The sequence below is a fragment of the Trachurus japonicus genome, chromosome 20 (genome assembly GCF_045865225.1).
Source record: "Trachurus japonicus isolate A0001 chromosome 20, Traja_1.0".
Taxonomy (NCBI): Eukaryota; Metazoa; Chordata; class Actinopteri; order Carangiformes; family Carangidae; genus Trachurus; species Trachurus japonicus.
The window spans coordinates 3010540-3037461 of record NC_140926.1 but is presented as its reverse complement, the minus strand read 5'-3'; the positions used below and the strand labels follow the sequence as shown (position 1 = coordinate 3037461).

The 26922-nt window shown below is 40.9% G+C and overlaps 1 protein-coding gene across 1 annotated transcript in view; it reads left to right on the top strand.

Annotated features, from left to right (window-relative positions):
• The window catches only part of hecw1a (HECT, C2 and WW domain containing E3 ubiquitin protein ligase 1a), a 104113-nt gene that overhangs the window by 36338 nt on the left and 40853 nt on the right, over positions 1–26922 (top strand). Inside the window, exons 4-6 of the mRNA XM_085763982.1 lie at positions 3509–3603; positions 11992–12070; positions 16370–16539. Of these exons, the coding sequence (XP_085620108.1) occupies positions 3509–3603; positions 11992–12070; positions 16370–16539 (344 nt within the window). The remainder of the gene's footprint in view (positions 1–3508; positions 3604–11991; positions 12071–16369; positions 16540–26922) is intronic.

The window sequence follows — 26922 nt, the reverse complement described above, 5'->3', positions numbered from 1 at the left end:
TACCCATACACTTCCAGTGTTTGAGCTAAGCTAATTAGCGACTTTAGGTGGAGGCAGGCTAACACTACCCATACACTTCCAGTGTTTGAACTAAGCTAATTAGCGACTTTAGGTGGAGTCAGGCTAACACTACCCATACACTTCCAGTGTTTGAGCTAAGCTAATTAGCGACTTTAGGAGGAGGCAGGCTAACACTACCCATACACTTCCAGTGTTTGAGCTAAGCTAATTACAGGCAATACGGCTCTATCTCCATGGTTACTGCACGCACAGTCGAAAGGATGGTGTCTATCTGCTGGTCATGGACTCGGGGGTGAGGCAAGACATGTAAAAAATATATATATATTGGCGTATCCCTTTAAATCATGAGTAATGGTGTAGAAAATAAAAAGAAACAGCAGCAGCACATATAGAAATGTGATGTTTTCCTGCCTCTCAGATTTCATCCTCTGAACTCCAGACGTGGAGCTTTAGCTGTTTACCAAATCCAGGAAAAAATAAATCTGGAAGCTCTAGTCTCACTCAATATAATCACTGGAGGAAAAACTGACTGTATTTATATTATATTTGATCTGTGTCATACCATAATAAACATAAAGTGGGGCTCCACATGTTCTGCCTCCCTGCTCGATCCTTCCCTCAGATAAAAATGTCACATCGGACGAATCCGAATCGTCGTTTCTTATCAAATCCTTTCATTGTTTTGATCAGATTGAGTCAGACTGAGACTCCAACAGTTTGTTATCTGTGAATATTTCAGAGCGGTTCTTCTTCCCCCTGCAGACTGACAGGGCGGATTAAATATTCATAGGTCATAAACACACTCTGACTGTCGCCAAGTCGTGTGTTTGTCATTAGAGCTTCAGCAGCAGCTTCCAGTTTATAGAGATATGAACAATAGAAACATCAGGACTGGGCCACAGGGAAGAGAATCTCTGACTGTTTATAATGAGCTTTATAGAGAGAATAAGAATGTAAATGTGTTGTGAGATAATCACTCACTTGGGTTCAGTTGTGAAAATAACTCCATTATTTTTTATGTTGATCCAATTTATTCCAATATGTGATGAGTTTATTTATTTGGAATCACAGAGGATTTGTTGATTGAACATTTCCCTGGACTCTCTGTGTCCACTTGTTTATACCTCATACCTTCATATTTATCTATATATGTATCATTTGTTTTTGTTGAATTCATCTTTAATCATCATTATGCTCCATAAACCATAGAATAGACCCATCATAAGAAGATTTAGGTCATTTTCATTACAAAAAACAAGCTCACTATTTCATGTCCCTTCACAGAAGAAGTCAAATTATTTATTTACAAAGTCTGGACCTCAAACCAAACACGGAAATGTGAGGATAGTTTTAAAATAAACTGGATTTATCTATTATACAGTCAAAGAAAAAACCTTTGGCTTGAGTAACAGAAGACATGATGGGATAACATCAGAAACTACTCATGGAAAAGTTTATTTATGTCATTAAAAAGTGAAACTAACAGATCCTTTACACACAGAATGAAACACTTCATGTCTTTATTTATTCAATTTATTTTAATTGTAATGATGATGGCTTCACATTTAATGAAGACCTCAAATTCAGTATCTCAAAAAAATGTAATATTACAAAAGACGAATTTAAAAATGCATTTTAAAAATAGAAATATTGGTTTTCTGAGGAGTATGACCAAATACTTACTGTAGTGCTGGAGCTGTTTGACTTGAACTACTAGAAATGGACTTTTCCATGATATTCTAATTTATTAAGATGCACCTTTTATATTGACTCTGTGCTGCTGCAGAAGGTTTACAACCAAATATTAAAGATAAAAGTGTGTAAAAAACAAAAACAAACAGTAGGACTTCAGAGCATCCATCTGCAGATATGATCAACGTTATGAAATTAAATCATGTTTTGGAGACAAAAAAAAAGAGTCACACCTCGCTCACCTTCTTCTTCTTGTCCAACCCTCTGAGTGTTTGGACAAACGAGCAGGAAAACATGGAGCTTTACTTTGACCTTAATCTGCCTTTGCCCCCCGAAGCATTTTGCCTTCACCCCTCCTCCTTCTTCCCTCTTCCCTCCTCCCTCCCTCTCTCCCTCTCTCTCCTCCTCCCTCCTCCCTCCTCCCTCTCTCCCTCTCTCTCCTCCTCCCTCCTCCCTCCTCCCTCTCTCCCTCTCCCTCCTCCTCCCTCCTCCTCCTCCTCCCTCCTCCCTCCATCTCTCTCTCTACTTCACCTATTTTCCAACCGACTGTGGAGCCCCAGAAATGATAAATGTCACCGATCCACTGATGGAGAATATTAGAAATGATTTCACAGTGGAGCCGCCATGTGCTCTCTGTCTTTCTTTCTTTCTTTCTTTCTTTCTTTCTTTCTTTCTTTCTTTCTTTCTTTCTATCTATCTATCTATCTATCTATCTATCTATCTATCTATCTATCTATCTATCTATCTATCTATCTATCTATCTATCTATCTATCTATCTATCTATCTATCTATCTTTCTTTTTTTTATCTGTGTCTCTCTCTCTCTTTCTTTCTATCTATCTATCTATCTATCTATCTATCTATCTATCTATCTATCTATCTGTCTTTCTCACTTTCTTTCTATCTATCTGTCTTTCTTTCTCTTTCTCTGTCTGTCTGTCTTTATTTCTATCTATCGTCTTTCTCTTTTTCTTTCTTTCTTTCTTTCTTTCTTTCTATCTATCTGTCTTTCTCTTTTTCTTTCTTTTTTCTATCTGTCTGTCTCTCTCTCTCTTTCTATCTATCTATCTATCTATCTGTCTGTCTTTCTCTCTTTCTTTCTATCTATCTGTCTTTCTTTCTATCTATCTGTCTTTCTTTCTTTCTTTCTTTCTTTCTTTCTTTCTTTCTTTCTATCTATCTGTCTTTCTCTCGTTCTTTCTTTTGTTCTATCTGTATGTCTTTCTTTCTTTCTATCTATCTGTCTTCCTCTGTCTTTCTTTTGTTCAATCTGTCTGTCTTTCTTTCTTTCTTTCTGTATTTCTCTCTCTCTTTCTTTCTTTCTTTCTTTCTTTCTTTTTATCTACGTATCTGTCTTTCTTTCTTTCTTTTTATCTACGTATCTGTCTTTCTTTCTTTCCTGCATTTCCTCAAATAGAGGCAGAAAATCCAACCAGAGAAAGAGATAATTAAAAAAAAAAAAATTGTATAATTACATATTTTTCTCTCTTGATCAAATAAATGTTAACGTTAAATCATAAAAGCATGAAAACATGTGATGTGTGATGTAATACGACACAGTCACTATTAATAAATGATGTGGCACAAGCTCAAAGTTTCATTTAGTTGTGTAAAACATTTAAAAGCCACTCAAGGTCTGTCAGACTGCATCAGAAACAGGAAGTGATGATGATGATGATGATGATGATGATTTGTTGTGTAATGAGTGCGTTTTTAAAAACAGTGAAGTGAGATGGAGGTTTTGGTGAAAATGAAAGTAACGTTTGTTTGTTGTTCTCTCCATCATGTCCGACAGCCGAGACGCAGGTGTGCTTCAGGTATTACCACGGCGTGACCGGAGCGCTGCGGGCTACCACGGCAACCGTCACCATCAAGAAAGGCCCCGCCCCCGTGAGTCTCACACACTCAGCTGTTCCTCTTCCTCCTCATACCTACATTACCCACAGTGCAACTTGGCAACGTTTTGGTTGCAGGTTCAGTTGTGTTGTGCTGCACACTGCTCTACAGTGAAATAAAGTGTTATGTATTAAAGGGATATTTCAACATTTAGTCAAATCCTCCTCTCACCATAACCCCTATAGTCATAGCAGTAGGTTCATTACCTTTAATTATCGGTGCATGTTGTTTTGAGATTGGATCAAACTCATCAAATACACAATCCAACAACTCCACAACGCTCTGGTGGACAAGTTGTGAGCTGCACATTCACCATAATAACACAACGTTACCACACAGAGTTGTTTTAGAGGGAAATACAGAGACTGATGATGAAAAACTGTCCCTGAAGGCAACGCGCATCAGTGGTTTTGCATGAATTTCCCTCTAAAACAACTCTGTGTGGTAACGTTGTGTTATTATCTCATAGCGTGGTGAATGTGCAGGTCACAACTTGTCCACCAGAGCGTTGTGGAGTTGTTGGATTGTGTATTTGATGAGTTTGATGAGGGAAAGGCGAAAGTACTGCACACTGTGCAGAGCTCACGTCTCTGCCCCGCCGATCTAAAAACAACATGCACCGATAATTAAAGGTAACAAACCTACTGCTATGACTACAGGGGTTATGGCAATAGGAGAATTTGCCAAAATGCTGAAATATCCCTTTAAAAGTAGTAAAAATAAACTCCTCCCAATTTCAGTCAATCATTTCTCCCCTTTAATAAAACCAGCTGGTGTTGTATTTTATAACGTTGGATGAGCAGCACAGCTGAACACAAACACAAAACAGAACTTGGACGCTCCCCACATGCTCAGCTGTGCTGCTCATTCTACAGATGCACGATCCTCAGAAGTTGTACCTCATTGTAACGGTGACTCATCAGGCTTTCCAGCGATATGAAATACAACACCAGTTGGTTTTATGAAAGGGGAGAAATGATTGACTGAAATAAACGTTTCCAAACTTTTGTTTTAGTCATGTGAAGACAAATGTGTCCTGAAAACAGCGTGGCCTCGTGGAGCCGGACGCTCCGACCGCCGCCTGAGTGATCGGGTCTCAGATGCGTCCTAAATGCGTCAAACTGAGAGACGTGTTAATGTCGGGTCTGAACAGGGCCAGAGAGGGTGTGTGTGTGTGTGTGTGTGTGTGTAGAGACACACAGTATCACAGTTTACTCCGTTAAAGTGTAGTAAGTCTTTGTCTCAAGCTGTAGCCGCTCACTTCCTGTTCATGCACTGCAAAAACTCAACATCTTTCCAAGAATATTTGTCTTATTTCTTGTCAAAATGTCTCATTTCTAGTCAAAACTAATCTCTTTCCACTTAAAATAAGACTCATCACCTAAAAATGTACTTGTTTTTAGATAATTTTCACTTGTTTCAAACTAATTTTTACTTGAAATAAGTAGAAAAAGCTGCCAGTGAAAGTAAGTTTTTTGTGCTTGTAATAATGAAGAAAAACTCGCTCCACTATCAGATTTTTCTACTTATTTCAAGTGGAAAATTTGCTTGAAAAAAGTAAAAAATGTCTAAAAACAAGCTACTTTTTAATGTGATGAGTCTTATTTTAAGTAGAATGAGATTTGTTTTGACTAGATTTTGACTAAAAATCAGACAAATATTCTTGGTAAGATTTTGAGTTTTGCAGTGTGGGATGTTAACGGGACTCTACAGTCAGCGCATCAACACCGTCGTTGTCCTTCCTCCTCCTCCTCCTCCCGTGTCCAGCCGGCCGGTCGGGTTTCCATGGCGGCCGTCCCATCCCGTCCCGTCCCGTCCCGTCCCGTTCTGCTGCCGTCGGCCTCTGGAAACGCTGATGGCTTCAGAACTTGATCTGCTCTGTTCTGTTCTCGCTTCCTGAGGACAAAGGAATAAAAATAACCAGCACAGGAAGAGAGTCGGCAAAGCAAAGAGGGAGGTGGCAGAGGGTCGACCACGAAGCCTCTAGGATCAGAGGTTTAAAGGAGCTAGAAGAGGAGGAGGAAGAGAAGAGAAGAGGAGATGATGGACGGATGGAGCAGCAGAGGAGGATTCATTCATTCATTCGTCTGCTTTGACTTGTGTTGACTGACTGTCGCCGGAGAGAGCAGAGCAGCCACCTCCGTTTGTTTCTGCATGTGTGTGATGGACGGCATGTGTCTGCAGCTGGGACTGCTGTCTCCCAGTGGCTCTGAGAGGAGGAGGAGGAGGAGGAGGAGGAGGGAGAGGGGGAGCGACAGGAGGAGGACGAGGCTCAGCTGGATAGCCTGGGTAAAGCCTGAATATTTACTCTGTGACAGCTCCTTCAGTCAGTCAGTCAGTCTGCAGCTCAGCTCAACTCAACTGTGTGTGTTTCTTCTTGTTCCTGCTGCTGCAGCTCCACAAACACAGACAGGTAGAAAAACACTTCTCATGTCTGTTCAGCTGCTTTTAAAGTCCATGAAGTGACACTGAGGGGTGAAGCCTCTCGCTCAGCGGCCGGGATGAAGGCAGGTCGAGTGCTGCTCTTTAAAGTTAACGCCTCAGTCAGCAGCACACACATGTGTATATTTATACACTGCAAAAACTCAAAATCTTACAGAGAATATTTGTCTTATTTCTAGTCAAAACAAATCTAATTCTACTAAAAATAAGACTCATCACATAAAAAGTAGCTTGTTTTTAGACACTTTTTACTTCTTTCAAGCAGATTTTCACTTGAAATAAGTAGAAAAATCTGATAGTGGATCAAGTTTTTATTTCTTACTACAAGCACAAAAAACTTGCTTTAACTGGCAGATTTTTCTACTTATTTCAAATAAAAATTTGTTTGAAACAAGTGAAAATGATCTAAAAACAAGTTAATTTTTAGGTGATGAGTCTTATTTTAAGTGAAAAGAGATTAGTTTTGACTAGAAATGAGACATTTTGACAAGAAATAAGACAAATATTCTTGGAAAGATTTTGAGTTTTTGCAGTGTAGCCTACAATATTTTTTTACAACAGATATCAACCAGTTTAGTCTTTTAGGCGTTTGTTTCCATCGAAGCTGGTGAGAAATCAATCCATGGAGCAGTGGATAATGTTATTTATCATATTTGATGTTATAGCGATGCAACGGATCACAGTTGATACGTGAATCCGTTCAGATCGCTTTCCGCGCACAAAAAACCAAAAGTTGTGCGTGTCGACACGTGTGGAAAACGTAGTCGCACCGCTCCAGCCGAATAAACGGGCAATTGAAAAAACTCTGCTCGTATATTTGAAGCTGCAGGTATAAGTCGCAGAACTATTATAAATTAGTTGTTGCTACACTAGCCAGTAAAGACCAAGCTCAGTTTCATCGCTATATTTTCATCATGGCTGATACTGGGACGTGTATAATCATGTAACATTACAAGACAGAGTTGTTTTAGAGGCAAATACGCATGAATTATGTGTCACGTTGCTCACGATTCACCAGCCACTGATATTGGATCCGTCATCCGTCAATCAAACATCTGGGACACACACACACACACCGAGCCCCAAACATTGAATATCCCGCCCACTCGATAATGACCAATCAAATTTGTTTTCCTTACTTGGGTAAACTTGTGCGGAAACTCGTAGAAGGAGGCGACAAACAGGACAAACGGCCGTTTCTGAACTCCTTTAAAGGTGATCAACCTACTGCTATGACTATAGGATAGGATAGGATCTGACTGAATGTTGAACTGTCCCTTTAAGGTGAAAATTTTGCATCTCACTTTAACATCTCAGTAAATACACCGGTCAGGTTTCATTATTGATTCCTCGTTGGGGGGGGGGGAAGCTAATTGCAGCCTCAGTGTCCCAAATGTCAGCGTTTGACACAACCTCCTCTACGTTACGTTACACTGTGTGAGTTAGACCCCCGGCCTCTCTCTGTCTTAAAAGCCACTGGAGTGTATTAAAGTGTCGCAGCAGCCCGGGTGAATCTGACCTGTGATCAGATGGAGATCCATTTTGTAAAATGCAGACGGTCTCTTCTGAGCTCGTCGAGGTCGGACGACGACGTGGGGCTCCCTCCTCTTACATGATTTAAGATTCCTGCAGCACACACACACACACACACACACACACACACACACACAGGATGCTCATAAATTGTACATTCTGTTCCATTTATATAGTGAAGTGAAGTGTGTGTGAGTGTCTGGCCTGTGCAGCAGCAGCAGCAGCATGGTGGATTATATAAAGTGTGTTGCTGCTGCTGCAGATCGTAGATGAAGTTGTCATTTGGTTTATCTGTGAGATTAGAATCGCTGAGGAGACTCGGCGCTGCCTCTTCTCTCTCGCTGAGGCAGATTAGCATCTCATTAAGATGAATTGGTCCAAACATCTGTCATTTCTTTATCCCTTTATTTATCTTGTTTTGTTTTGGGTTTTTTTTGCACTTTGCTTTGTGTTTTTGTTTCCAGCCCGTTGTTCTTGCGTAAGCGTTCGGACCTGACAGAGAAATTCTTTAAGGCGACTCTGCAGTGTTTTTGAAGAGACGTCGCTGACACACTCTCCTCTGTCTCCATTTTCCTGCTTAACTTTCTCTGTCTTATTGCGTAAGAATATTCTGAGTCATGCTGGAGAAAGAATATTCTCTATTCGCTTCATCTGAAATGTTCTATACAAAGAGATCAAGTCTAACATACATATACATATACATTTATCCTGTGTGTCTGTTCCAGTTGAACATAGCTCATCAACTAGAGGATGAATTAATTAATTAATTATCCTCTGAGCTCCCTGACATCTTTTCAGGTCAAACATTCCTGTGGATAACTTTTTGTCTTAATGTGATAGTTTGTGTTATTAGATGTTGGATCGTGTGGGATAATAATTTACAGTCGATGTTTTAAATGCAGAAGGTTCAGATCAGTTTCCAGTTCAGAGCAGCAGCAGGAGCAGCTGAGGACAAGATCTGCAGAAAAATATGAGATGAAGTGTTGCCCACTTGAAACAAAAATGGCTGCAGGAAAAAAAAAGAAAAAAAAAAGAAGCAAATATTAGTTGAAGTGTTGCTTCATTAGGGTCCGAGACCAAAGGCCATTTTGTTATTGCAAAATGTATTTTTCTGCCAGAATAACCGTGGTCAGCAGGCACAGTTGAATGCGCTTGCTTTATGCATTTTGCACATAATACGTCTTCTATTGGGAAATCTTATTGAGTGTGTTTGCATGCACACTGATTAAATGATGATTAGAAATAATCTGTTAATGAAACCTGGCTAACCTCGCTTTCTACGAAGGAAATGAACCGGATACAGCTGCAAACATGCACTGGGAAAACAGATTATTGTATAAAAACCGAGGTGTGTTCATCTGTTTTCTCATAAACCGATAACTGCCTTCCCATCCCATAACAATTATTGGTTTATGCCATTTACATGAGCACTTAAATATTAGGAAATATCTGATGATAATCGATTTATTAGTGAGCATGTCAACTGTCTCGTTATTGTGACGATGTAGAGCAACATTTACCAACGAGCTCAGCGTCCATCGCTGCTACAGCTTTAATTACTGTAAAATATTTCCTACATGAATAGAGAAAAGAAGTAAAATATTTGCTAAAATGTCATTGTAAATTAATTTGATAGTTGCACAGCCTTATTCAAGCGCCAGTTGTGTAAATTAAAAATACTGTTTTGACATTAATGATGACAGTCGATCAGCAAACACAGAGATCATCATCCAAACCACATACTGTATATAAATATCTTAATTATTAAAGGGACAACGAGGAGTTTTGTAAAAGCGAAGTGTTTTCACACTACATTTATGAGCCTCCGCGCACCGTGAAATTCTTTGACCGGCGCAAGACAGACTCATGTTTTCATTCATCAAGAATTAAAGTCAGAGGTTGGAAGACGATCACATACCGTCGTAGTTCCCACCATAAACGGAGATTCGGCGGCGTTATTCTCATGACTCGCCACGAAACCGAAAGTAAAGAAACGCTGGTCGGCTCGCCCAGCATTTCCACCACCACTAATAATAACAAAATAACCATAGAGACAAAACGATATATTTATCGAAAATGGACCCATTAACAAGTGGTAACGTAGATTCATCCACATTGTTACGACCCCGCAGTGATCCCGGACGAGCCCCCAATTTATGTTATGACCCCAAACAATCACTATGTAAGTTCACGGGAAGGCAACATAAGAGCGGAGACAGGAGTTTCAAAATGCACGTAAAAAGGTTTATTGTTACAAACAGGAAGGGTAAAAAACAAGCAGAGCAATGGAGGCGGCTGGTCTGGCAGACAAACTGAAACAAAAGGAAAAAGGAAAGGACGGCCACCGCAGCCAACCCACACAGGGCCGTCGGACGTGGCACCGACCTTCTTCCCTATCCCAACAGAACCAAAACCTAATCCCTAAAACAGAAACAAAACCAAATCAAAAGTCTGCCAGCCAGCCGCGAGCACCACGCTCCCGGACCCACGAGAGGAAGCGTGGCCGAGTGGTGGAGCGCAGGACCGGCACAGGAGAGGTTACTGCCAGGCCAGCAGAGGGGGACAATGTAACAACAGTATTAATATGAGATTTTTTTTATTGTCGCGGAATTTTTCGTTCTGCCGATGGAGAAACTCCTCGTTGTCCCTTTAACTGATGCTGCAAAAAATAAGTTTCCGCATATCTGAATGATGTGTTTTTCTGCACATTCCGGACCTTTAATGTCTGCTATCATCAGTGGGACTTTCTCTACTCCTGGCATGAGTTTTCTGTGTCTTGGTCCTGCAGCTTCTATTTCCACCGCTGCTGCTGCTCATGTGATTTACAGAGCGCGTAGCCGGAGTCAGTCAGCTGGACGCCCGCCAGACTTCACCGCTTCATCAACCGGCTCATCGATCGGAGATCCGTCATCCTGATGAAGCGATGGTGACAACGGTGCAACAGCAGATATACCGAACCATGTGACCTCTTTCCGCTGTTGTTTCCTCCACCATACGACCCAAGATGTCAAACTTATTATTGTTAAATCTTAATATTTACTCTCCGCTGACGGATGGTTTCCATGGCGCTAATGATCTCTGCCCTTACAAAGGAGCATCTGGGCATCGACGGAGGAGAATGACGGATCGTCTCGATGCCGAACCGAGTTAAGATCCTGATTCACAAAAACAAAATCCAGAACTTTGTGAACCTACAGACTCTGACGGTGCAGTGTCGCTGTGACTTAAAGGGATAGTTCACCCAAAATTGAAATTGCACTCATTATCTACTCCCCCTCATGTGGACTAAGGGCTGGGAGAAGTTTCAGAGTCCTCCGTGGCTTCTCTTCTCCCGGAAAAAATTAAATAAGTCTATATTTCAAGCTTGTTTTGTAGCAGAAGCTTCTCTTCCCAGTTCGTCCAAATATGACAAACTGGGAAGAGGAGCTTCGAGAAACTCCCGCTACAAAACAAGCTTGAAATATAGACTTATTTAATTTTTTCCGGGACAATTTCTCATGTCGGGGCTTCAATACAAGACGGACATTACATACGAGCAGCATGGAGGTAGTTGGATGTTTTTTGGTGTGTCTTTTTGTTACGAAGACAGTTGGTATCCATTTGCAACCGTTATATGGACATGCACTGCTACGCCGAGACCCCCTGTAACTCAGAGAAGCCACGGAGGACTCTGAAACTTCTCCCAGCCCTTAGTCCACATGAGGGGGAGGAGGAGATAATGAGTGCAATTTCAATCTTGGGTGAACTATCGCTTTAAACAAACCAGTAACCTCTGAGATATCTTCACCGTCATCTCTGTTTGGTTTTATTCCTCTTCTTATTTGATTGGGTTTTACTGCAGGAGGGAAGTCAGAGCAGATGTTTCCGTACATACAGTAACATCTACATCTACATTTCCACCGTCCTCTCCATCAGCTCTTCTCCTTCTCCTCCGTCCTCCTCCCATCCCCCCGTGCTGCTCCTCCTCTTCCTGGCTGAAAGAATCAATGTCAGAATAATGAAGACAGAGTATTGATTACAGGCTGAAAACGGAGCTCTGAATGGAGATGGGACGCTTCGTTCAGCAGCGTTGACATCACATCATCGTGACTTTGGGCTTTCAGAGCCTCTACTGTACTGTACGAGTGTGTGTATCCTGAAATAGATTTCCTCCTCCGTTCAGTCTTTTACCCACCGTACACTTTCTTTACTTGCATACTGTCTGTTTTTTTTTTACTTGCATACTGTGTATTTGGCTGCAGTGACCCACTTTCCTCGTGGGCATCATTAAAGTTTCATCTTACAGGAAAGAAAAGGAAGATGCTGGTGTAGAGGAGGAGGAGGAGGAGGAGGAAGGGCTGAGTGTGTTTTCATGTTGCTCCCCTTCGTAGACAGTTGTTAACTCTTTGTGTCTGTCTCCGCCTGCAGGTCTTAAAGCCGGTGGTGAGTCCTGAAGTCAACCACGGTCTGGGCAACAGGAGGAGGCTCATTAACTTCTCCCTGTCAGGTATCCTCATCCTACACAGTACACACCTCCATGCTTTTTGAATCTCCACGTAATCCTGTAGTCGTGTCTTTTATTCAACATTTCTCACACTCGGTCTTCAGCTGAAGCTTTCACTGGAAAGACGAAGCAGCTTCAAACCAAAGTGGTGAACTACATTTTTGTCAAATTGGCCCATTGCCATAATCCCTATAGTCATAGCAGTAGGTTTGTTACCTTTAATTGTCGGTGCAAGCTGTTTTTAGAACGGCGGAGCAGAGCCGTGAGCTGCTCAGAGCTACACTACGGAGGCTCATTATGGGATTTCTTGGTTTCCCTCATCATCAAACTCATCAAATACACAATCCAACAACTCCACAACGCTCTGGTGGACAAGTTGTGAGCTGCACATTCACCACGCTATGAGATAATAACACAACGTTACCACACAAAGTTGTTTTAGAGGTAAATTCATGCAAAACCGCTGATGCACGTTGCCTTCAGGGACAGTTTTTCATCATCAGTCTCTGCATTTCCCTCTAAAACAACTCTGTGTGGTAACGTTGTGTTATTATCTCATAGCGTGGTGAATGTGCAGGTTACAACTTGTCCACCAGAGCGTTGTGGAGTTGTTGGATTGTGTATTTGATGAGGGAAACCAAGAAATCCCATAATGAGCCTCCGTAGCGTAGCTCTGAGCAGCTCACAGCTCTGCTCCGCCGATCTAGAAACAGCTTGCACCGACAATTAAAGGTAACGAACCTACTGCTACGACTATAGGGATTATGGCAATGGGCCAATTTGACAAAATGTTGAATTATCCCTTCGCTATGACTCTCAAACACGTGTTGACAAAAACTGAAACAAAACCAGGATCTGCACCGGAGGAGATGAGTTTGAAGAAAAACTTGAGGACAGATTCTGGAGTGTCTAATCTTCTCCTGGACTTCACACCTTTGAGCTTTTTGCACAATAATCTGTTTTCCCAGTGAATGTAAACAGCTTTAGGCGCTGCATTATTTTGAATTTGACTGCGACAACAGTCTTACATAGGCTACAGCTCCTTTAACACTAAAGTAATTCAAACCTCTAATCAGGCGTTTGCTCCTGGTTAAATCAAGCGGATAATCAGGGTTTATATTTGAGGACTAAAGTTTCCATATTGCTCTGTGGGATGTAAACAGGAAGTAGGTTCCCTGCTGCCTCCAACGTGAGCTTTCATTTGTTTACATTTTGAACATCTGAGACCATTAGGAGTGGGATGAATCAGCCATTAGACATCGCAGCATCACTTTGATACTGAAGCAGTTCTTCTTATTATAAGGCAGCGCCGTCTTCTACATGCTCAGAGAGGATCAAAGATTTAACCACCGCACTTTATAGAGACGTGATGAAAAATCTTCTTCTCGCCGATGTTTAAGCATCAAGTGTCTCAGTCTGAACAAGCGAAGCTGATGTGTGAGTGTGGCGTGGTGTCTTACATCACTCATCATTTAGCCTTTCATCACACACACACACACACACACACACACCTTGGATGTGGTGAGGATGAGGATCTCTGCTCCTCCAGCTCAAATTATGCACAAAACACTTAAAATTCAATTTCACTCCCCAAACAACCTTGGAACCTTTTAAAATGAATGAATAAATAAATAAATGCATAATGCAGCAAAGTCAACTTCAACTCTGTGGAGCTCATTAACACAACATGGCAGAGGATCACTTCTGGGTTTTTTTTTCTCTCTAGTATTTTTCCACTAATCCTCTCTCACATAAAAACACGACCACAGTGTTTTTTACAAAAGCTCCACACGGACTGAAACAACACGTATGTCCTGCAGGCAGCCCCCCAACTGGGTGATGCATCTGGGTTAATCTTTTCTCACGGGATTAAACATTTAAATTCAGTGTAACTAGCTTCGTCCGGATTTCTTATTAACATACTGTAAATCAATCACTTTTCCCTTTTGGCTTTTTTCTGAAGCAGAGCGTGAAACAAAACAAAACACAAAACACAAAACACAACACACCCAGGAGAAAAACTGAACTCATCAGTAGAGTAGGAAACCAGTTAACAGTTTAAAACGCATCTAAGGATGATAAATATCTTATAAATGTGAAACCCAGTCCAATTCTTTTTATATAACAGATATAAACATCCATATTTACAAACTTAATAACTTCTTAAACAGTGAGATCATTAACAGAGACCTGTAGTAAGTCTGGTTGGTTTGCAATGGGACTGAGACATAAAAGGTGGTGTCATCGGCGTAGAAACAGACATTACACTGCTAATATTGGCACAATAATCATTATTTAAACTGAACGGTATCAAAACACACAATTTTTTCACAATTAAATATTAACATAATTAATTTTTTCTCTCTAGGAAACAGAACAATCAAGTGTTTCTATTTCACTTCACTTCTAGACATGAACTAAAATGAACTCATCAGTAGAGTAGGAAACCAGTTAACAGTTTAAAACTCATCTAAAGATGATAAATATCTTATAAATGTAAAGCCCAGTCCAACTCTTTTTATATAACAGATATAAACATCCATATTTACAAACTTAATAACTTCAGTTAAGTTAAGTTAAGTTAAGTAAAGTAGGTCTGGTTGGTTTGCAGTGGGGCTGAGACATAAAGGGTGGTGTCATCGGCGTAGAAACAGACATTACACTGCTAATAATGGCACAATAATCATGATTTAAACTGAACGGTATCAAAACACACAATTTTTTCACAATTAAATTAAAACATAATTTCATTTTTCTCTCTAGGAAACAGAACAATCGAGTGTTTCTATTTCATTTCACTTCTAGACATGAACTAAAATGAACTCATCAGTAGAGCAGGAAACCAGTTAACAGTTTAAAACTCATCTAAAGGTGATAAATATCTTATAAATGTAAAGCCCAGTCCAACTCTTTTTATATAACAGACATAAACATCCATATTTACAAACTTAATAACTTCAGTTAAGTTAAGTAAAGTAGGTCTGGTTGGTTTGAGACATAAAGGGTGGTGTCATCAGCGTAGAAACAGACATTACACTGCTAATATTGGCACAATAATCATGATTTAAACTGAACGGCATCAAAACACAGGTGCTGCAGAATTTTTTTCACAATTAAATATAAACATAATTTCATTTTTCTCTCTAGGAAACAGAACAATCAAGTGTTTCTATAGACCGAATCTCCTTGTTGTTTACATTCTACTTCCGGGTAGAAAACCAGCACGTAATTTGAATGAGATCAATAGTAACGAACGAGAGTTTAGCTATATATCATATTTTTTACGCCCTATCACCGTTTAGACAAATCTGAAATGGTTGAAGAAACATTACTATTTCTGTGTGTGTGTTTTGTGTTGCTATGTGTTGTATTTATTCAGTTTGGGGGAATCACGGTGTCTAGAAAGCATCAGTGGCTGCAGCTGACAGGGACAGCTAACGGTAGCTAAGCTAACAGCAGCTAAGCTAACGGCGGTAGCTAAGCTAACATCAGGACGTCAGCTGTTAAAACCCTCCCGTTGTGGGACATGACATGAAACTACTCCAGTTAGCTCAGTCATGTTGGAACTCAGATATCCGCTAGAGAAAATATTTTTTCATGGAGCGTTTATTGAGTCACTGAGTTATTAAAGTTAAACAGGTAGCTAACCGTTAGCCCGGCTAATCTATGATAACCATGACTAATTACAAAAATGTGCACACGTAAAAATGTTTGTCCAATCATTGGTTTTATAGACTTTACAAACATCAGATTAGTCTAAACGGTGATATAGTGACATGAAAAATTAGATATAGCGAAACTCTCGTCCGTCACTTTTGTTCTCATGCTGGTTTTCTACCAGGAAGTAGTTGGAAACAACAAGTAGATTCGTCCTATTTCATTTCACTTCTAGACATGAACTGAAATGCCGCCGGGAGTCAAGTCATGGTGGAAAAACACTGATTCTGTTGTTGGTGTATTGATAATCGACATGTATTAATATATAATGTCTACAAAGATAAGAATTTAAAATTCAAGAGTTGAGAAGTTTTTATTGGACTTCAAACATTGATTGTTCTGCTGTGTTTTTCACAGAGATTCAGAGAAAGTGGGTCACACTTTCATGTTGTTGCTTTGGAGATAACCAGTCCTGTTTTATCTCGGCATCACACACACACAGCGCTGTGATGAAACCGCTGCAGAGCTTCACGTTGACTCGTGGCCGTGGTAACGCTGATGTCACCCTGTGTGTGTGTGTGTGTGTGTGTGTGTGTGTGTGTGTGTGTGTGTGTGTGTGTGTGTGTGTGTGTGTGGTTGTAACAGACCTGCAGGCCGTGGGCTTGAAGAAGGGGATGTTCTTCAACCCCGACCCGTACCTGAAGCTCTCCATCCAGCCGGGGAAGCACAGCATCTTCCCCTCGCTGCCGCACCACGGCCAGGAGAAACGCTCCGGGGTGGTGTGCAACACCGTCAACCCACAGTGGAGCGCAGAGGTACACACACACACACACACACACACACATACACATACTTGTGACACAAATGTGATAACTCTACACATCTAAATCAGTTTTTCTTCCTTTGTGATACTTTACCATCATTCAAACACTTCCTCATCTTCCACTTCCACGCTTCCTCACCAAAGATATTCAATAAATGGAAAGATCCTCCATGAGCTGCTCCAATGATAGAAATGGTTTCACTTCCTGTCTCTCTAAATGGGCGTGGCCAACCGTCAGTTTCACTTCCTGTCTCTCTAAATGGGCGTGGCCAACCGTCACCACCTCGTCTGTGAACGTGTGTGTGGATTTATACAATCTGTAGGTAGATGAAAGTGAGATATTTATATTTTCTTATGATAACATTAAATATTTACACTACTAACAGTCATATTTAGCATGAGGAAAATAATTTAAATCATTTTCACGGGAGTTTGCGGCCGTTTGTTTGACGTTGCCTAGGAGATCTGTGGCCAAATCTGGCGAGAGTGTGTCGTAGAGACAGAGACAGGTCTGGAACAAAGTGGATTTTCTCCTGATGTGTCCGTCTGAAAGTTGCCATTTTGGTGTCAAACTGTTCAGAAGAGATGTGGCTTGTGAAAAATGAGTTCAAAATTTACTTCAGTGACTGTGGGGGAGAAAGGACAGACCATAATCGGTGTTCACGTTAAATAATTGTCCCATTGGAGTCAATACACTCCAGGCTGCCTCTGGTCTCCCTAAAGGGGCGTGGCCGAGCAGAAGCCTAGTGACATCATACAGGAAGCTGACTCGTCATGGAAGCTCTTGGTTTATAAACCGTCTTTGTCCTCACTAAAGGCTACAGCATCAGTCGCCATGTTTGATGTGTGCGGTTACCATGGTTACAGATGCTGCTCTCATCCAGCTCAAAGTTGATGGAGGAGCATCTTTACCTTAGAGATGGTGACAGCTGCAACACAAACTGTTTCCATGTCAGTCTGAGATTTAAACGAGCTGCTTGAAACAAAACATTCATTTTAATTTTTGTATTTTCTTGGTTTGTTGTTCGGACTGTTGTTGAGTTTAATCCCTAATATCAGTTCTGTTTTTAATGTCTAAGAACTGGTCACGTTTGCTAAAGTCAAGCAGGTAAATCGACTTTATTTGTACTCGTCCTACAGGTTTTGATACTGTGGAAGTAGTGCAAGTGAATCATGTTGTAATTAAGACTTAAATTCAAACTGTAAATTGTGAGTTATTGTAGATTTTATTAAATTTTTCTTATGAGAGAAGTTGCAGTGGTTGATGTTTAATATTGAGGGGTATTTAGGGGTAAGAAATAAAAGTTTACAGATGCAAACAATGGATCTCAACATGTTAGAAATGTAATGTAATCTTAATTCTCTGATTATTGAATTGTTATGTAAATGTCTATTGATAGGTTCATAATACAAACCCACAGAGCAGGCGACAGTGCAGCAGAGACCCAGGGAGGGGGGGCTTTAGGGGCTTCTTTGGTTTCATTAGTTGGAGTAAGAGGATCAATGTAATCCATGAAAATCATGTTTGCTTTGTGGAAAACAAGATCAGCCAATTGATTTTCTCATCCAGGACTTTTTCTTGGAAAACTGTGAGTTTCATCACTCGACAGTCGGCTGTTGGCAAAAAAAACAAAACGCTTTAAATCACATTAAACTACAAAGATCAGTGGTCCTGATTCTATTACTTCGGTTAAAGTGGAGAAATTCCCACATTATTGGAAATCAATCGATCATCAATGAGCTCTCAGCAGATGAAAAATGGCTGAGGAAGAATTCATGACAAGCTGTTTGTCCTGAAATGCAAAAAAAGAGCAAATTTAGGATCAAAGTTTTTATGATTACTTTTTAGAAAGTACTGTATAAAAGCTGTACCAATAACAAAAAGCAGTAATATATTCACATATTCTTTAAGCCTTCTTGTTTCTTAGTAATTTAAAGATGCATCAGTTGAGTTGTGGCCACTAGAGGGCGCAATAAGAGACAGGGCAGCATGCATGTGTATTTATAAAGTAATTAACAAGCTAAATCATTACAAGTGTTTGCATTATAAATTCAGTCTTTGCAGCAGTGGTTGTTGATCAAAAAAAGAGCAGCTTTTACAGAAATAGATTTGTAGTGTAAATTATAGATAGAGATTTCTGTTCATCAGATTTTCTTGTGCACTTTCTTCTCTTTTACTGTGCAGCTGAAGTTTCAAGACGTTTGCTGAGCTGCAACTTTACGTCCAATTAGTGAACTTCTCTCTGGTGTTGTGTCAATATTTGTCTGTGCACAGCTGATTCAGTCAGTTTTTAGAAGCTAGAGAGAAGATGTTTTATTTTGAAGAGCCTTGACGGCAGGTGACCCAGATTTAATACGAAGCTGTAGCTCAGTTAACTCACCTTTACTTTGGTTTCTCTGTTTGAGCATCAAGTAAAAACTCATTATTGCTGATCAGTTGTGTGGTAAAACTGTGGTTCGATAGTTAATTGGGTGAAAACATGAATCTGAGGACGGGTTTGGACCGTAACAACACAACACACACAGTGGAAATGACTCAGAGCTTTGTGCATAAACGTTGAGCTGTTTTCAGTCCAACTATTGTGTCCCCGAGGAGACACCGTACGCGGGTCTAATGCAGCGTCCCTCTTGGCAGCAGCATCCACATCCACTCAGCTCAAAGCCACTTCCCTCGCTCCAAACAGCTCCCGTGTTGAGTGGAGCTGGGCTCTGCTTGGCAGTAATGCTCTGTATTACTCTAATGGCTCTCTGCAGTCAGCACGCTGGCCGTACCGTACTGTACCGTACTGTACCGTGCTGCAGTCCGCCGCCCGCCACTCTGCAACATTTCACATAATAATGAAATAAAATGATGAAATGTTACAGCAGCTGCAAAGTGTTGCCAAGACGACAGCTGATCCATGGAAACCTGTACGCTGCTGGAAAGTGTGTTTTTTTAGAGTACAATGTGTTTTCTGAATAATTAATGCTGGGTTATATTTACCTTCACTTGCCAGTATGTCAGAATCAGATCAATGTTGACCTTCATTAATGTCACTGTATCTGTCTGGTGATGATGGTGAATTTCAATGTTACTTATTTCTACATTTGACGTTACCATGGAGATCTGTGTCAGATCTGTTGAGAAATCGACAGGTCTGGAACAAAGTTAATTTTCTCCTGATTCATTCTTCTGAAATTTTACGTTTTTGAGTCAAAATGATCAGAAGAGATGAGTGTTTGTGAAAAATGAATCCAATATTTACTTTAAGTGACTACGGAGTGAAAGAATCGACCATAATCTGAGCTCACGTTCACGTTCAAGACCTGCTGCTGCTGGTCTCCTAAAGGGGGCGGAGTCATGGTCTGCTGGTCTCCTAAAGGGGGCGGAGTCACGCTCTGCTGGTCTCCTAAAGGGGGCGGAGTCATAGTCTGCTGGTCTCCTATAGGGGGCGGAGTCACGGTCTGCTGGTCTCCTAAAGGGGGCGGAGTCACTGTCTGATGATCTCCTAAAGGGGGCGGAGTCACTGTCTGCTGGTCTCCTAAATGGGGCGGAGTCACGGTCTGTTGGTCTCCTAAAGGGGCGGAGTCACAGTCTGCTGGTCTCCTAAAAGGGGCGGAGTCACGGTCTGTTGGTCTCCTAAAGGGGGCGGAGTCACAGTCTGCTGGTCTCCTAAAGGGGGCGGAGTCACGGTCTGCTGATCTCCTAAAGGGGGCGGAGTCACTGTCTGCTGGTCTCCTAAAGGGGGCGGAGTCATTGTCTGCTGGTTGGTTCCTTGGGTTTGTGACATATTAAACTCTTTTCCAGACTGTGTTCAGCTCGAGTTCAGGTGGTTCAGGTGTTTTTGGCAGCGGAGTCTTCAGACTCAACAGGCCATTTCTCCCCTGTGTTTTTTTTATTTTCAGTGTTGACGCTCATTTATTTGGAAAGTCTCAGTTGGAGGATGTCAGTGTGCAGCGTGTCAGTGCCTCCAGTCCGTCCGGTCAGTGAGCCGCTCCACCTCAGGCTTCACTGAGGTCGGCTAATGGGCGTATTTGCATGTTTTGGGAAAAAAAAGCCTGAGCAGTTACAGTGGAAATATTCATAGCATAATGTGCAGAGAGAGAGAACATGTAAATGTAAATCCCTCCTCCTTCGGTCTCTTCACTTTTTTTTTAATAAATGTGCTGTAAATGTAATGAGATCAATATGAATCCAATTAAAATGACCTTTATGACCACGAGCCGATCGATACTTCTCGTGTGTGTAGAGAGAGAAAGAGCTGCGTTCAAACCTACATGTTCCTCATTACGTGACTCGCTGTCGGTCACATGACGGCGAAGGTCGAGTGAAGTTTCCATCATCATCCGCCGTTCTGCATGTGAGAGAGTCAGGGGAGAATCTGACTCGGCTTCTTGCACATACTATATATGAACTGAGTGTGTGTGTGTGTGTGTGTGTGTGTGTGTGTGTGTGTGTGTGTGCACGTGATCAATATGATGATGTACGACAGCTGCTGCAGCTCTGAAGCTCCTGAAGCTCCTGAAGCTGAACCAGTCACTCGTCCCACTGTCGATCAGATAGACACAGAGACACGCTGACTTGACTCCAGAGGGAATTCATTAAACTTTATAAGGAAGTCATGTATTTTTTAAACATTTTTGTCTTTAATGTTTTCCCTGTTTTTAACACACTCTATCTCTCTCTCTCTCTTTTATATATTCGTGAAAGCACTTTGAGCTGCATCCTGTGCATGAAAAGTCATTTAAAAATCAAGTTTGAGAGCTCAACTCTCCGTTAGAGCTGCATTTTAACACCAAAAGTCAAACATTGCATTTAATTTGCACTCAAAAAAATATAAAAATGATGGTGAACAAACATGTTTCTGTACATCTGCAGAATATGAATTGTCGGCCCGGGCTTTTCAAACAGCAGCTCCTGTGATTTGGAGTGGGCACTTTGATTTATTGCAGTATTGATTATAGTGTGTTTCCACTGATTGTGCAGTTTTGCAACTTAAAGAAATAACACAGAAGAAACACAAACAAATTCAAAAAACATCTTCATGAGATGCAAATATATTATAATATATCATTTTATATGGTTTTATATTTCTATATTTACATATTTTTCTACCTTTTTTACCATACAATGCCACTGTAACAATCAAATTTCAGAATCAGAAAAACCTTTATTGTGTGCATAGAATAAAAAGAAACACAGGTTAAAAACACAGTTTAACATAAAGCAACAACACAAATAAATACAGTACAGTACATACAATATTAAATGCGGACATTAAAAAGTGGGATAAATAAACACAGTGTTTTTAATTTAGTGTCTCAGTCAGTTTCTGTATTTGCAGTTCATGTGTTACCAAATTGACACCAATGCATTTGTTCTTTTATGTTGCAGAGTTTTGACCTTTCAGGACTTTTATTTTGAAATATCAAACGTGGCGCTGGCATAACAGTAGGCGATCGATCCGTCCTCCAGCTCCGCTCGTCAGCACCGGTGAAAATATTTTTAGCTTGTTGTGACTCGCTGACGTTAAAGTTTTTATTTCTGTAGATTAAAGTCGTTTCCTCCACTTTTTAACTTCAGTTCATTAGAAGAATCTTTTAAGGATCTATTTCTGCTCAGAGGGATGAACAGATTGTGATGCTGATCGAGATCTGTGACTGTGTGGACGACATTCAGAGTTTATTATATTTTGACTGTAACAGAGATGTTAGAAAGTATAAAGTACGGTGGCCCTGAGGGGTCAAATCACACACAAACATGTCAGAAAACAACCTCAAAGTGGCTTCATCATGTCCCCAGAAACACTTCCAAGTCCAAAGTGTCTGGAGACATTTGACTCCACCAACTCAGACAAAATGTCCCAAAAAACAAAAAAGTTTTTATTAAATCTAACAACTGAAGCGTTCGTGGTTCGTCTCATATTTTTTTAGTTTTATGAAAGTAGAAAGTAGAAAGTGTTGTTGATCCATAAAGAACGAGACGAGGAGCTGAGGACGTTTCTGCCTCAGTGGAACCAGAGTCGTCGTTAACGAGGAAACAAACGTCACAAACCAACATTTAGTTTCTGCTGCCGCTGCTTCAGACTTCAGACTCAGTTTATCTGGTCGGTTTAAACCAAACCTCCACTTTCCCTCCATCCCACTCCTCTATTCTTCTCTCCTCTTCTCTCCATCTCTCTCCTCCTCTCTATTCTTCCCTCCTCTTTCCTCCTCTCTCCATCTCTTTTCATCTCCTTCCTCCTCTCTCCTCGTCTCTATTATTCCCCCCTCTCTTCCCCTCTCTCCATCTCTCTCCTCCTCTGTTCATCTCCTTCCCCCTCTCTTCTTCTCTCCTCTTTTCTCCTCTATCCATCTCTCTCCTCCTCTCTTCATCTTCTTCCTCCTCTCTCCTCCTCTCTATTCTTCTCTCCTCTTTTCTCCTCTCTCCATCTCTCTCCTCTCTTCATCTGCTTCCTCCTTTCTCCATCTCCTCTCTCCTCCTCTGTTTGTCATTCCTCTCCTCCTCTTTCTTCTTCTCTCCTCTTTCCTGCTCTCTCCTCCTCTCTTCATCTCCTCTCTCCTCCTCTATCCTCTTCTGTTCATCTCTCTCCTCCTTTCTTGTCTCTCTTTTCTCTTTATCTCTCTCCTCCTTTCTCAATCTCTCTCCTCTCTCTATCTATCTCCTCCTCTCTCCATCTATCTCCTACTCTCTCCATGTCTTCTCTCTCTCTTCATCTCCTCTCTCCAACTCTATCCTCTTCTCTTCATCTTCTTCCTCCTCTCTCCTCCCTTCATCTCCTTCCTCCTCTCGCATCCTCTATCCTCTTCTGTTCATCTCTCTCCTCCTTTCTCCTCTTTTCTCCATATCTTCTCTCTCTCTCTCAGCCTCTTTATTAGTTTCCCTCCTCCCTCCTCTGTCTTCTCCCTCCTGGCTCTTCTTGTAAATTATTCACTCCTCCTCTTCCTCCTCCTCCTCCTCCTCCTCCTCCTTCTTTATCACCCTTTGCGCTGATTACCCTGCCTCTTCTTCACCCCTCTCCCCTTCTCCCCCTCTCCCTCCTCCTCTTCCTCCTCCTCCTTCATCACATACAAACAGATGCTCTCTCTCTCTTTACATTTCTCCCTCTCCCTCTTTTCATCCACGTTTACAGTAATGTTTGATTTTATCTCTTTCATCTGTCGTCTTCATCTGCAGATAAAGAAAAGAAGAAAACACACAGGAGCATGTATTTATTACCAACACACACACACACACACACACACACACACACACACACAGTGGACCTTCTATGTTTACTCAGAGAGAAGAGAAATACAGTGTAAAACTCACTGACACGTCTCATTATCATTTAATTATCATAATTAATAACAAGAAACACAAATCGGTCGTGATCATTAACACATATTAAGATTATAAACTTCAATGAAATGAACCAATTTAGGAAAAAGAATAAAAACTTACTGTATAATATTACATTAAAGCAGCGTAAACATCCAGCTGTTAGCACATGGACGCGACATAAATAATATTCCGCCTGTTTTTGTGGCGTTTTTTCAAGGTTGCACCAGTGTGTGTGTGTGTGTGTGTGTGTGTGTGTGTGTGTGTGGCTATTTTGGGATTAAAAAAAGGCTCAAATCAGCGTCTTGTTTGTTTGCCAACATTCGTTTAGAGACAGAAACAGAAACAGAGGAGCCGCCGCTGCTCTCTGTTTCCTCTGAGCTTTATTTTGAAAAGGTGTCGGCAAAAGCCTCCGCCGAGGATTTGGACGGTTCAGTCCGAGGCTCTGAAGCAGCGTTTAAGAAGCTTGGACGGTGATCAGACCCCCACTGAGAGGAGGAGAGGGGGAGAAGGAGGGGAGAGAGGGATTATTTATTTCATTCAGAGCAGCAAAGCCTCCTGCAGCCTGATTGGCTCGGAGGAGAAAGGAGCTTCTAAATGAAGTGGGTGCAAAGCTGTGGAGAGATATTTTAATCCAGCGGAACAGAGGAGAGTCAATAACAGAGAGAGAGACAGTGAAGGTGTTTGTTGTTGCTTCACAGGAGAGAAGCTGAATAAATATAAACAATAAGCAATAAATACGACATAATAATATCAAATCTGAACATTTTGATGTGTCGCATGAGGACACAAATCTCACTCCAACACCTGGACACACCGACACCTGCAGCCAGACGCTCAACGTCTCCAGTGTTTCTGTTCTGGATTTTCTTTTTCTTTTTACAGTTTTTCTCAGTTGCTAAAACACTAAACCCTGTTGTCTGAACCAAATTCTCAGTTGCCTGAACCCACTGACTGAATCAGTCTCTTTTGTCAAAACCATCAGCACTTTTCACCTGTTTAGACACAACTTACCAACACATTTTCATTGTGATGCACCTGTGTTGCATAATGCTGAGCACAGGTGGCAAAAGTCAAACACAAGTAAAGCACAAGTTTCACCGGTTGAACACAACAACTCAAAATTGATAACACTTGTGTCCAATGATGTGAGGGCACATATACTGTAGCTAGTTCAGGATGAAGTCCTGTGGCCTGAACCAGTACAGAGAAATGATGCTGTGGCTGAGTTGTGCACTTCTCATTTCTATATTTTTGTACTTTATTTTTACGTATCTATGCCTACTGCAGACAAGTGCTAAATGCACAACATTTCTGTTTGTCTTTGTACTGTACAAGTGCTACGTGTAAATGCACAAGATTTCTGTTTTTTGTACTCCTTTTTTTTTTACTATGTACAAGTGCTAAATGCACAGGTTTTTTGTTTTGCAAGAGGAGAAGATGAGAGACGACAGGGTGAAGGAAGAAAGGATGAGGGAGGGAGGGAGGGAGGGAGGGAGGGAGGGATGAACTGGGCAGAAAAAAAGAAGGAAGGAAAAGGGGATGAAATGGATGTGGGGAGGGAGGGAGGAGGGTGAACGAAAGGGAAGGAGAGAAGTGCTACAGTGTAAATGCACAGGTTTTTTGTTTTGCAACATGCATTTAGCTACAGTGAACGATAAACATTTATTTCTACAGCTTCATGTGCTGAGCGTTGTGTTTTCTATTTTTCTATGTAGTGTTTAGTGGCTGCTCAGTAGTGTTTTTAATTTTGATTGACTCGGGGCACGATTTGGCAACAAAGTTCAGTTTTGGGCACCAGATTGAACTGTTTTGAGGTGAAAGTTTGGTTTTGCAAGAAGAGTCTGAGGTTTTGTGAATGTAGCTTGAAAATTGGGGTTTGTGTTCACAGTTTAGAGAAAATGAGAGAATCTTTCGAGAAATGTGTCTTAGCAATCGAGAAAAACTGTAAACACTGTCTTTATTTATATTTTACATATTGGAACCACATATTTATTGCAGTCCAGATCAGCGCAGGTGCCAAGAACACAAATAAATACACAAAATAACCAGATTGAATAAATCAAAAAAACAAAATCTAATCTACAGAAATCTAAAAACAGAACACAAACGAAAGTTACATTCATACATTGATTTGTGCTCAACTGTCTTCATCCACAAGCTCCAGATCTTTTACAAACAAAGCAAATGGTCCCAAAACTTGTTTCAAATATCTCTCTCCTCCCTCTCTGCATATATGAAACATCTGCCTGGCTGCAGTTGACTTTTTAGTGTGCAAAAAAACACATATCTATCATTATCCATCCCCTTTTTAAGTGAACTGTACCTGTGGCTCTTGGGATATAACCATAAAATGAAAAGGGCAGAAGCCTTTACAGTAAAAGATTTTTTGAAATATTGTTTTGGGTTTTTCTTATTTCACCATCGCCTCCTTGTTTGGACCCATGAGCTGTGGCTTTATAACTTTGGTTATTTACAATATAATAGCACTGGAGTTGTTTGGTTTTTATGGTTTTTGAACCAGACTAGCATCACAACACATACCGAACAGAATGATATGAAACTCTCTATTTCATTTCATTTCATTTATTGTTTATTTGACAAGGACAGTGCACATTAATGGACAATTTGTGACAATTTAGCTCGAAGCTAATTTCCATCCGTAGTCCTCACATTAAAGACAGACAGACATACCATACAAAAAGATAACAGTGGGAAGCTCCCTGCATAAGTATAAAAAAAGCATATTAGCAGCAGTTACAACAATAAGAAAACGGATAGCAACCTGCATAAATATAAGAGAGGACAGAGTGCTAGCAGCATTTATATCAGTAAAAGATAAGAAATAAGAAAACAGATAACAATGCCATGCAGCACTGCATAAATACAAGAAAAAAACTGAATATGAGCAGCAGATTCACAGTACATTAAAGTGCTAATCAATATTTCATTCATGGGTGCAGATTTGGTGAGACAGTAACCATTCTTTAAGCTGTTTTTTGAATGCATTAAAAGTAGGACTGTCTCTGATCGGGGTTGGGAGACTATTCCAACATGTGCTGCCCTTAGAGTTAG